We start from the raw sequence: 12,310 nt of genomic DNA on the forward strand, positions 1-12,310 counted from the left end.
AACATCATTACGTCTTTGACATCATGCTAAAAATTACAGTATCTTAGTCTCTTCCTTGTCAAATTTCCAAATTGCTTTACACTGGTGAATATGACGAGGGGACTTCTCCAAATAACTAAACACTACTTTGTTCCTAAGCGAACCCCTAAGTAGACTTTGTCACTCAAATAATTACTGAATCATGGTGACTTTTTTGGCTATTGGGAAAGGGAAGGGATATCTTTCAAAGATTCAAAACAGCTTATTATTCATCTTTTTACGTCTTCCAATGATATAATAAAATCCAATCAGATTTGGGAAAATGTTTTTCCTTCATATAGATATGAATAGAGAGACATGATTGTATAAATGTAATCATTGTTGTTACGTAAAAAATACAGTTTAGTATCAATAACTCGAGCCTTTTTTTAAAGTGTTATGCCATTTTAACTAAAATTGAGATGTTAAAACAATATGAGAACATCGATAAAACACTGAAAGAAATTATTTTAAGAGAGTTTGTCAATTACAGGAGGAAAAAATCTTGCATCATTCTCTGATCATGAAATTCGTCGATTTGATGGCAAGATTTCCAAAGAAGCACCGATGTCAAGGAGCCGAATTCGAAGGTATACTTCAAATACAGTAAATAACACCATTTGGCTGTTTGTGCATTCCAAGTTGTCTAACATTTCTATTAATAAAGGTGAAGGGGAGATGGTTGAACTTATTAACTCCTTACATGACGAAGACTCGTCTATAACAGATAAGCTAAAAGATAAATTTCCCAGTATTTCGTTTATTTATTACGATTTTAGAAGTGGGGAACAAAATGATATTGTACATGCTATTTTTGGCCCCAAAAAGCGGGATTTTAACAAAGATAGTCCTGAGCTTGCTTTTTCAACTAAATGGTTGAAACCACTTATAAGGGTTGTTTCAAAAAATAAATGTGGAAAAATCCTAATTAAGATAGACGGGCAAAGTGTCTTAAGGACAGTAAACAATGGAATAAGTAACAAAAATCTAACAATGTCTTTGGTGAATTTCGTTGTACCAGAGTACTGTAAAATCGGTTCCCTAAAACTTAGTAAAAATGAAAAAAAGGCAAAAGATTTGTACATTGTTCCTCATTCTAGGCCCAGGAAATCTAATGATTTCCCAACAAGTAATGTTTGTGAAAGTAAAACCTGCGAAAATACTAAAACTTCTAGTATTAGCGAAGAAAGTGAGAATAGCTCACTGCTGTTCACCCCTCACCATATTCATGTTTTAATTGTTCATGAGGACAGTGTTGATGAAGAAATCTACCAAGTTAAAAATACTACAAGTTCTGTAAATCTAAAAGAGAAAACTAATGAAAAATCTCCAAAACCAGTAATGTTATTAAGAAATATCACACAAATATACATCGATGTCCCAGAAATACCCAAAAAATGGGCCACGGCGTTGAAAGCTCTTGGTCTAAGTGCAACTACAACAGCAGCCATTACAACAGCTCTGACATGGCCTGCGGCCCCGATTCTTATTTCAGCTTTGGGAAGGAAAAAAAGAAGTTTAACCGAATCTGACTATGATGCTCTTTGCAAGGAAGTAATTGAAAAGATATTGAATATGCTGGAAGAAAAGGACCATTTGAAAGAAAAACCTTCAAATCGCCTTCAGAAGAGGATAATAAAAGTAAAGCGAAAGAAAGGTGAAAAAGGTCCAACACTTAAGAAAGCTCAGAATGAAGAACCTAACAATTCCGCTGAAATTCAAAATTTAATTCAAAATCTTCTCGAGAATTTGGGTCCCCCTGAGTTATTTTCTGTTCTTAATTCTAGGCCTAAAAAAGTATACAAGCCCAAAAATCCATATTTAAAGAAAAATACATACGATAAAGTGTCCGAAAAAAATCCAAATGTTTATACAAATCTCAACATTCAAGGTCGAGCCCCTCCTTTGAAAAACCAGGCATCTTTTCATGTTTTACCGGTTTCACAGAATGAAGACATTAACATTGTTGCTGACTTTGTGAAAAATACGTATAGCAAATTTAAGGATAGTGATCAAAAGATACAAGATGAAGTATTCATTTTGAACCAGCCAAGTTTTATAAATTCTAACTACCGAAATAGGGTTCCTCAACAAAGGCCTAAATCTGCAGCTATAATCACGGAGTCAAAAGAAGAATTTCCACTAGACAGCGTAAATGTTGTAACATTGAACCCAGGGAATGTAAAATCAAGCAAGGCAACAGACAGTCCGGTGACGTATTTTAAAGTAAAGCCTTTTATAACCCCGACAAATCGTAATGAAGATTTAATAAAGATGTTCTTAGACCAAATTAGTGTTTTAAGTGGTGCGGAAGCTAGTCCTGGATCTGATGAGCTTCAAAGGCTACTTTCAATTCTAGAAACAAGGGAAAAATCTTTTAGTGAGCCTAGAACTTTACCGCCAACCTCTCCTGCAACGCGTCTTGAAACTAAATCAACAAGGGTTTCAATTCCAGAATTCTTTTATATAAATCCGACAGAGGTTCCGTCCACATTCAGAAATCCTCCATATAAAAGAACTCCTCCAAAGAATGATCGCCCAAGCAATTACGGTCAAAGCTCACTAGTAACCATTAATACATCGAAGAATACAAGGGTACCTGTTGAGGTAACGGCCACTTCTTTTCCCATTTTCACGAAGACACCGCTAAGACCGGCAGGTGGACTTTCACAAAAACAAAACATGGATGATAAATTTAAAAAATATGTTCAGTCAATATCCATAACAAAACCATCATCATTTTCTTCAGTAAGGTATTCAACTATAGGATCTGTTCCTGATGATGAATATTATGAAGACGCTGGAAACGAGTATGACTTTGATGAGCCTGTTCAGTCAGTAGATGTTCCGTCTAACTTAAATACTAATGGAAGGTATACAAAAATTATTACTTCAACCACACCATTTACAACTTCAGTAAAGCCTAGCATGGTTTATATAAATAATATCCCAGTAACAGTTGACTCTCTTAGTGTTTTAAATGACTTAAGAGACGTTGCGAAAGATACTACAAATACTGAACCTACTGTTTATTATTCACAGCTAAAGAAGATATTCACTGGCGAGAACAATGTAAAACTCTCTACAACAAAATTCAATCTTGACAAAAATAAAGGTGTAGGTGGAATCATTCATACTTTTTCTCCATTTTTTCCTAATCCAACACCATCTCTATTACAATCTCTTTTAAACAAAACAGCTTCCACAACAACACAATCATCGTATTATGAAGGCCTCAAAACTTTGCCTAAACTAAAAAATATCAGCTCCTTGAGCAATGTCGTTACAGACGTCTACGATTATCCAGGTTTATCAGGGTTTTCTGATGATTATACTGATACTGTCATAGATATACCAGCTCTTAACTATCTAGAGCAGCAGGATTTTACAACCGAAGTAAACGAATTCAAAGATTCAACTGAAGTTGGTTTCGGAAGTAAAGGCATCTCATCCTTGCTAGCAAACTCGAGTGATTCCATTGTCGTGGAAGCTCTTCAAGGAGCCATTAGTAATCCTGCAACATCAACTCGCCCTTCTCAGAAAAACAACACAAGACTAGGGGTCCTAAGCAATCCAACTAAAAACTTTGCTCCCAATCCTCTGGGAAATGGGGTAGCTTCGCTAAGTGCCTCTACCACCAATACAGACAGTACTACCGGTTTTACATACAATATAGGTTGGTCTGTAGCTGTTTTTTTGTTCAGTGCAGCTGTATACATAGGAGCGACTTTTCTCCCCTTCGCCTTTGCTGTGGGTAGGAAAAAGCGTAGTGTTGCTTATGATAGAAATAAAGGCTTGTCTTTAATACCTGTCGTTGAGCATATGCTGAGTTATATGGACTTATATGGTGATAAGTTGGCTAGACTTCAATGATTTCAGGCTAGAATATCTATTTCGTACTCTTATATTGCCTTGTTGACAATTCATGAAAAAGAAAACAATACCAAATTCGATTAAAAATACTGCGTTTGTCTTGTCGGTTTTAATTAGCTTTTGAGTCTTCTGACGGTGGGCTTTAACAGTAAGGGAATTTAACTGTTTGTCATTGAGCTGGCTATAGTCAGCTTATATTTACGTCCCCCAGGAGCGTCCCGATACTCATTTAATTAGGGGGGGGGGGTGATCTTCGTAAATTTTTACCGAATCGCTACCTCATTATGCCGAACTTTCTGCAGAAATCAAGAATTTTGCTAAATTTCCGCCGATTTTGCAAAATTTCTGCCGAAACTTTCGCTTTTGGCAAAAATTTTACCGAATGACAAAAAAGTTAGTGGGGTTGGTGCGCCCCTCCCGACTCCCACCCCTTCGGGACACCCCTGCGTCCCCCACGCCCACAAAAATCTTGTGCATTTCTTCTTCCGTATTTCCCTTTTAGCAATGCAAAATTTCTTAACTTACAAATTCATTCTAGTCTGAAATCTGATGCTTATCTTACGAGTATTTGTATAATGTGTTTTTTTTTTTGCAGTTGGAAATTTAAGCTTATTTTATTTGTTCTTATTTGTGCGTAAATAAATAAAAACATATTTTGTTTTCTCAGACATTTCATTCAGGAAAGAGTCCAATTCACGATAATGCAGGGGGGGGGAGAATTATTTTGATTTTTTTTAGTGAAGATAAAAGAAAAGAACAATAATGAGCAAATATACCTAAAACAGGAAGTAACCATAGATCTTAATTCTCCTTTTCCTTTAGAATAAGCCATTAAACATCTCTCTATGATGTTCAGTGCCCCGCTAGCTGCAAAAGAAGAAATTGAACAAAAAAATGCTTTCAACATAGAATATTGTGGTTTCAGCCACTTTTCTAGTTTTTCAAGCCAATAGATTTTTCTTTTTGTTCAAGTCAATGGGGTGTAAGTTTCATTTATAGGGTTTTCGGACAAATCGGTTCTAATTGAGTTCTTGTTTTTGATCTGGCACCATTTTTAGGAGTTTTATGTGTACAGTATCATTTTATAGCTGTTAAAAAAAGAAGCACAGGGTTGACAAATAAAAACGACTGGTTAGCAAGTTTCGCTGCTTTAATATATTAATATATAGCACATAGCACATAGCGCTAAAATAGAAAATAGAAATGCAATAGAAATAAGAAGGTATTTTTCAAATTCTAGATGGGGCAATTACCCCCTCCTCCGGCCCCCCTATTTGGCTTGCCTCAAACAGTCACACAAAAATGTGCACGATGCAGAGCAACCTGACTATTGGAAGTTTGAGCTCTTGCAAATCCTGCAGTCCACGAAAATTAGCCTATAAATACGCAACAACGTAAAAAAAAATTATGCGATTTCAGCTTTTTATCTAAGTACATATCAAAGGATATTTCGGTGGCAAAACGACCTCACTGAGGATACTACCATGTAATACGAACAAAACTGAGATTCTTTGAAGGCATCTCTAGTGCCTCTACTCCCTAAAATGTGACATCTGGAAAATATGTGACTTAGGTGAAAAAATTGCTAAAACCTTTAGATTTTGGGGAGGATCTTAAATTTAGGGAGTTAATGGGGGGGATAGCCTTACCTTTTTCGGTATTATCGTTGAGAAAAAAACGAAAATTCCTCGTTCTAGATTAAAAAAAAATACCTTTTCTTATATCTTCAGTAAAAACCAATTGAACAATCCCTGTGCCACCCCTACAATTTCGTATATTTGTGTGCCTGCCCGCGTCCCTCTGTAGAAGCCTTTCTGTAATCTTTACTTCTCTCGCAGCCCGTCAGGGATGAAAATATGTACATGTTGTTGTATAGTCTAATACCGAGTTCTATATTGTGAACATTTTCACTCAACATAACAAAAAAAATGATTAAACATTTACTTGTTCCCCCCTCCCCCTCCCCTCCTTCTACAAAAATCGTTTTTACCCAATCTATGCTGTGTGTACTCTGAGTAATTATTTGTGGTGATTATGGAACAATATTCATAATCAACTGGTTTTGAACTAATCAACATAACCTACTAATAGTATTCGATCACCTAGTAATCTACATAATCAACTAATTATTTTATAAATTTGTACGTGAATTTGTCAGATAAAATTTAAGGTATGTGGGGAAGGGTATAAAATTGTACTCTTTGTTTTTATTCTTCAACTATATAAACATTCTTACTTATATAAGACATGTGATTTTTTGCCCTAAAACCTTTTCCAAAAATTTACACAATCAACATTCAATTTTACCCGCTGATTTATTATGAATTTATTCTGTATTTTAATTCCATAGTTGACTTTACGAAAACAGCAAGATTTTTTAATAAAAAATAAATGACTGGAACCAAAATTTGTATTATTAGTTGCAGCTTAGAAATTACCTAGTCTTCTATACCCAAAATATTATTCTACTACAATCAAAGTGCATTAAAATAAGTTTTTCTATGCTCATTCCATACTTGTAAAATTAATAAAGTTTAAAGCTTTGCATACCCATTTATTAGCTTAAGAAAATATGCATAATATTTCAAAGAGGGTAAAAACCTCCAAAATAGAGAAGTTTCAAACTAGACAAAATTACATCATCAGGCGTAAACTTGTCTGTTAACCCTAGAAAGGCTTCAAACCCATATCCTCAAAAATACAAAATTTTACAAATTTTTCAAGAGTTTTTATTTGTTTGTTTGTGTGTTAGTACATTTATTTGTGTGTCTGTGCGTAATATCATATATATGAGAGGGGCTGCCACCTTCTTAGTCTCTCGCAATTTACGCCGAAGTCTGACTCGTACTTTCCTGAAAACGTGTTAGAATTCAAAAAATATGTGACCGGTTAGTAATTGTACTTGTTTTATTTACCGATTGCCTTGCATAACATTTTAACCGAAAATTTTTATTGCTTAAAATTTAAATTCAATAAAAGGTAATTTAATATAAATTTTAAAAGATTTTCACATTGCTCGTCTGTTAGAGCACTTACGAAACTAAAGTTAAACCTCTGCGTAATAAGTTTTTTGTTAAGGGGGTGTCAGACGCTCTCACAAATGCACTAATATCTATTTTCTTAAATTCCTGTTTACTTTCAAATGAACAAAAATTTGGTTTAAACTTAATGTTTTTTCATCCAGTCTTTTTCGCAAACAAAAAGGAAACCCTGAAATCCCTCTAATAGCTTGAAAGAAACTATTCAATACTGTATTATTGCTTCTATTAGAGCATAAAACAGCTTATAATAACCATGGTTTTGTAATCAACAGTATAATAACCGATGTAGGATTGAAACGATTAGTAATCTTAAAAATTTTCTACGATACTATTTTGACAATACTTGGACCAAAATTGTTGTTGTACGGCACAAAATACCAGATATTAGTACTGCATTGTAGCATGATCTCTTTTGTTACTTAACAAGAGCGTTACGGCTTTGTATATTTGTTCAGACAAATTCTCTCCGACAACCTACGACTGCTGGTTCGATAAGGTCATCCCTGGTAAAAAATTTATAAAAGATAAAACACAAACACCAATAAAAATGTGTCTCTGACCTTGTTTTTGTAAAAAAAAAAATTGGTTTTAAAAGTTAGGGCTTGAAATATTGGCAGCAGGGCTTTCACTTGGATTGAATTAATTTTAAATTTTTCCATCAATATCGTCCCCCTTCTGTTGGGCGTTTTCTTCCTTTATAAAATTACCCATATATTTTTATACTTTGATTACTAACTGTAAACTTATCGAATTTATATACTTGAAAGCAGTATCTATTATTTCGAAGATAGTATTTTTAGATTTTTGGTTTCTGTTGATTAGCTCAATACTTACCGTTCACTGCCACAATTGGTTTGAAACTACCGATCAGGCACTATTGTGTGTTTAGGCATTAATCATTAGCTGGTAGGTGATTGAATCTAATTTATAGTAAGGTGTTGAGACCTCAACCTTTTCCGCCTGAGACCTCAAAAAGTATTTTCCAGGCTAAAATATGCTAGCTTTCCACGAGAAACACTGTAGATCAGTGTGAAGAAAAAAACTGTCCCCTAGACATTATAAATTTGGAGGAATGTTTTCGAACTAAGATTGCAATATTAGGGCTATAATATGACCTCTCCGCCTTTTTCAAACAGTTCGTGGTAACGAACTGTAAGTAAGGAGCGACCCGGCTCAATGGTAACCGAAACTCTAGAAAACGGGTTATTGATACCAATAGATATATCAAAAGAATCAGATTTCAATGCTGATTTCAAATATATAACTTTCATCAAGTTTAGTGCTACCCATTACAAGTTACAAGCCTTAGAGAATTTGGCTGATTTTCAAGAAAAGGGAGAAATACCCCCTAAAAGTTAAAGAACCTTAATGAAAATAACACCATCATATTCCGCTTATCAAAGAACCCCACTGTAAAGGTTTCAAGCTCCTATCTACAAAAATGTGGAATTTTACATTTTTCGCCAGAAGAAAGATCACGGATGCGTGTTTATTTGTTTGTTTGTTTTTTTGTTTTTTTTTCCCCAGGGGTGATCGTATCGACCCAGTGGTCCTAGAATATCGTGGGAGGGCTCATTGGAACAGAAATTAAAAGTTCTAGTGACCTTTTTAAGTGACAAAAAAAAATGGAGGGCAACTAGGCCCCCTCCCACGCTCATTTTTTTCCCAAAGTCATCCAATCAAAATTTTGAGATAGCTATTTTGTTCAGCATGGTCGAAAATATGATAAATATGTCTTTTAGGGTGACTTAATCCCCCAAAGTTCCCAGAGGGAGGGCTAAAGGTTATGAACTTTACCCAATGTTAACATATAGTATTGGTTATTGGGAAGTATACAGAAGTTTTCAGGAGGTTTTTTTTCTGGTAGTGGGAGGGAAGGGTGGGTCGGTGGTTATGTTGGAGGATCTGTTCATGAAGGAAGTTTTCATGGGGGAAGGGAAATTGCCATGAAGGGGGCGCCGGACATGCAAGCATTATTTATTGGTTATTGGGAAGTATACAACCATTTTCAGGAAGGATTTTTTCTGGAGGGGGGGGCTAGAGGAGGGGGTTACTCTGGAGAATATTTCCGTGGAGGATGTTTCGTGGGGGTACGGGACAGGTCTATGAAGGGGGCGCCGGATTTCCCAGCATTATTTAAGAAACGATCAGAAGTTAAATAAAAAAAAAAAACAATTTTTTTAAAATGAAATTTAAGAAGGAATATTAGAACTTAAAACAAACAGAAATTATAACTTATGTGAGGGGGTTCTCCCCCAAGTCAATACCTCGCTCTTTAAGATACAGTTTTTTTTTATTGATTTCAAAAGAGCTATATATTCTAATTAAACGGCCTTTGTGATTCAAGGGTTTCTGAATCAAAATTTTTTTTAAATTTTAACGTAAAGAGCGTGGTATTGACTAAGGTGAGAACCTCTTCATATAATTAATAACATATACTTAATAAAAAAAAACAATAAAAAACAAGCGATACGGCTCAATAGTAATCGAAACTTTTAAAAACGAAATTTTGATGTCAATAAATGTATCAAAAGAATGTGTTTATAAAGCTGATCCTAAGTATATAAATTTTATTAAGTTTAGTATTACTCATCAAAGGCTACGAGCCTGAGAAAATTTACTCGATTTTTTAAAGAGGGGGAAACATCCCCTACAAGTGAAAGAATTTTAATGAAAATCACACCGTCAGATTCAGCGTATCAGAAAACCCTATTACATAGGTTTCAAGCTCATATCTGCAAAAATCTGCAACTTTGTATTTTTTGCCAGAAGAAAAATATACGAATATAGAAGTTAGTTACGTAAGTTAATTTGTAAAGACATCCATTTAGCAAAAGAAAAGTAAAATTTTTATACAAATAAAAGCTGCATTAACTAAAAAACGATCAGAAATTAAATAAAAAAAACAAGTTTCTTTAACTGAAAGTAAGAAGCGACCTTAAAAAGTAAAAAGAGAATAAGTTGGTCCTTGTATTAAAGGGGCTGCCCCATCTACAACGACTGGCTATTTACTCTAAATTTTGACTATGTATAACAACTTTAGTTTTTAAAGAAATAAACAACTTTAGCGTAATTAGCGAGGCGTTGAGGAGGGGACAGCCCCTTTCATATACGGAATAATTTCTGTTCGTTTTAAGTTTTAATGTCGCTCCTTACTTTCAGTTTAAAAAACTTGTTTTTTTTATTTAATTTATTAAGAGAACTAAAGGGTTTTAAAACTAAACTGTTTTAAAAAAAAGGGTTTTAAAACTAAACCGTTAGGTATTAAAATATCAAGGACTTGTTATAAAAATGTTTAGCCTTAGTGTTAAGTACGAGGCTCTTAAGGAAGACAGACCCACTCACGTTTTGAAGAGACCTGAATGTATATATCGAAGAAATCTGAATTTAAATATCTTTTCTTTATAGATTAAGGTAAAAAACCGACTTTAAATCCTAAAACAAAGGCTGTCTCCTATATAATCCTCACTAGGCACCCTAAAATTTTTTCTTTTTGTCTCTACCTTTTGAGATTGATGGCTCTGCCACAAGAGCAATAAATATTAATAAAATATCAGTTAATCTAATTAATTGAACTGACAAATCAAAAAGAATTTAGTTAAAATGGTTGAAAAGGCAACCTATAAATCAATTATAAGCAATTGCCGAATTACTACATTTTTTACACCCTATGATGCTGTCAGGAGTTCACTGCGGAAACCTTGACGTTAACAGCAGGGCGCTGAGGAGAGTATGGGCTTTCTTAATCTATATTATTATGTTTATTTTTCAAAGTTTCAACGTCATTCTTTGCTAAAATTTGAAAAAAAATCGTTTTTTTCAATTTTTTGATTTATCTAAACTACCAGTTTTTACAACTTCAGTGTAGCTCAATCTTACAGTGATAGACAAAAAAGTTTTCTTTTTGTGGGTGGCGTAATTTTTGTATTATTTCATTGCAGCTTATAATTGTAACAGCTTTCATTTCCGTTCTGTCATTTCAGTTTTTTTTTGTAAATTCAAAAGGTAGATGTGACGTAATGTTAACCTGCTATATATCCCTGACTTTCTTTTTTAAGATTCTTCTTATTTTGCTTTATGCTTAGGATGATCTTAGGACTTTTCCATAACAAAAATTCGATAGATTCATTGAATTCAATTATAGAAAATCAATGAATACGATGTAAATACACCACTTAGGCTTAGAAATGAAGTATATTTGTTCTTGTGGTGCCTACCGTCAAGGCTTAGTGAAACATGATATGATAGGAAAAATTACAAAATTTTCTATTAGTGATATCAATTTCAGTATTTTTGACGACATGTGGTCATCAATACTCAATAGCATCATGACGAGAAGAGCTGATAGAAAAACTAAAGGCGCTGAAAGCAAGAGAATGACTTCAGAGCCTACATATCCAGAAACATCATACAACAGATTTGCTGACAAAGATTGGGACAATTACAATAGATATTCTTACGGTATTCCACAGGGACCAAGAAGGAAAATGGATAGCTTCGAAGGAAATGATATTGAAGAAGTCCAGTTTGAAAAGCGTGGAAAAGGAAATTTATTGCCGGAGTCTTTAAAGAAAATTGAAAACAATGAGGTTGTATTTTCAAATTTCAAGAATGTTGTTTCAGAATTTGAGATGTTTATGACAAATATGATTCATTCCGGCGAAACGAATATAATGAAATTTATTTCAAACAGAGCAAAAATACAGGCATCTGAGGATGACATCTCATCAAATATTGCAAGGAAGATTGATGGCACACCTACCGAAATGGTTGGGAAAATTGTATATTTCCTAATGGACAAAGTTAAACACGCTGTGATTGCACATTTCGTAAATAACTCACGTCAAAGTAGTGGAGATATTGGGATGGCAATAGCTTCTAGTGCTCTGTTAACTGTTGCTGAGTTCATATTTAGTGTAATTATTGGATTACCAGATTTTGTCAATTAAATTTGAGCAAGAGAGTGTTCATTAGTATTTAATCGTATTTATTACATCATATTTATTATTAATTAAAATATTATATTGGACACAACTTTCAGTCCTTAGAAAAAGATTTTTCTTTCTTACACTTCGAAACAAAACTCATTCGTTTCATTAGCAATGAAATTTTTAAATAGTTAGTGCAACTAATTTTTTTAAAGTTTCTTCTGTTATGTTAATCTGCACAAAAGCAGCCAGACTTTGCTTAAGTTCTGCATAGTAATATTTTAGGGAATTGTGACTGAATTCGTCAATGGATAAACGTTCGAGTTGCAAGTTGCTCCATCTTCATCATTATTTGCAATAGTAACGTTGAGTTTTGTAAATTTGAAAATTTTGAAAATTTTTCTAAATGTGTTTTGTAAATTTTGAAGAACTGACAACCAACTATTTGTT

General features: G+C 33.9%; 1 protein-coding gene across 4 annotated transcripts in view; it reads left to right on the plus strand.

The window, feature by feature from the left end:
• Positions 1 to 11,898, plus strand: part of LOC148950162 (uncharacterized) — a 54,043-nt gene extending 42,145 nt beyond the window's left edge. For all 4 annotated transcript variants that reach the window (XM_089092186.1, XM_089092187.1, XM_089092189.1 and 1 more), the window contains exons 3-4: positions 512 to 608; positions 11,221 to 11,898. In XM_089092186.1, coding sequence (XP_088948312.1) covers positions 512 to 608; positions 11,221 to 11,881 — 758 coding nt within the window. In that variant the 3' untranslated portion in view covers positions 11,882 to 11,898. The remainder of the gene's footprint in view (positions 1 to 511; positions 609 to 11,220) is intronic.
• The last annotated feature ends 412 nt before the right edge of the window (positions 11,899 to 12,310 follow it).

The sequence above is a fragment of the Artemia sp. Qi Xiang Cuo genome, chromosome 7 (assembly GCF_049724085.1).
Source record: "Artemia sp. Qi Xiang Cuo chromosome 7, ASM4972408v1, whole genome shotgun sequence".
NCBI lineage: Eukaryota > Metazoa > Arthropoda > Branchiopoda > Anostraca > Artemiidae > Artemia > Artemia sp. Qi Xiang Cuo.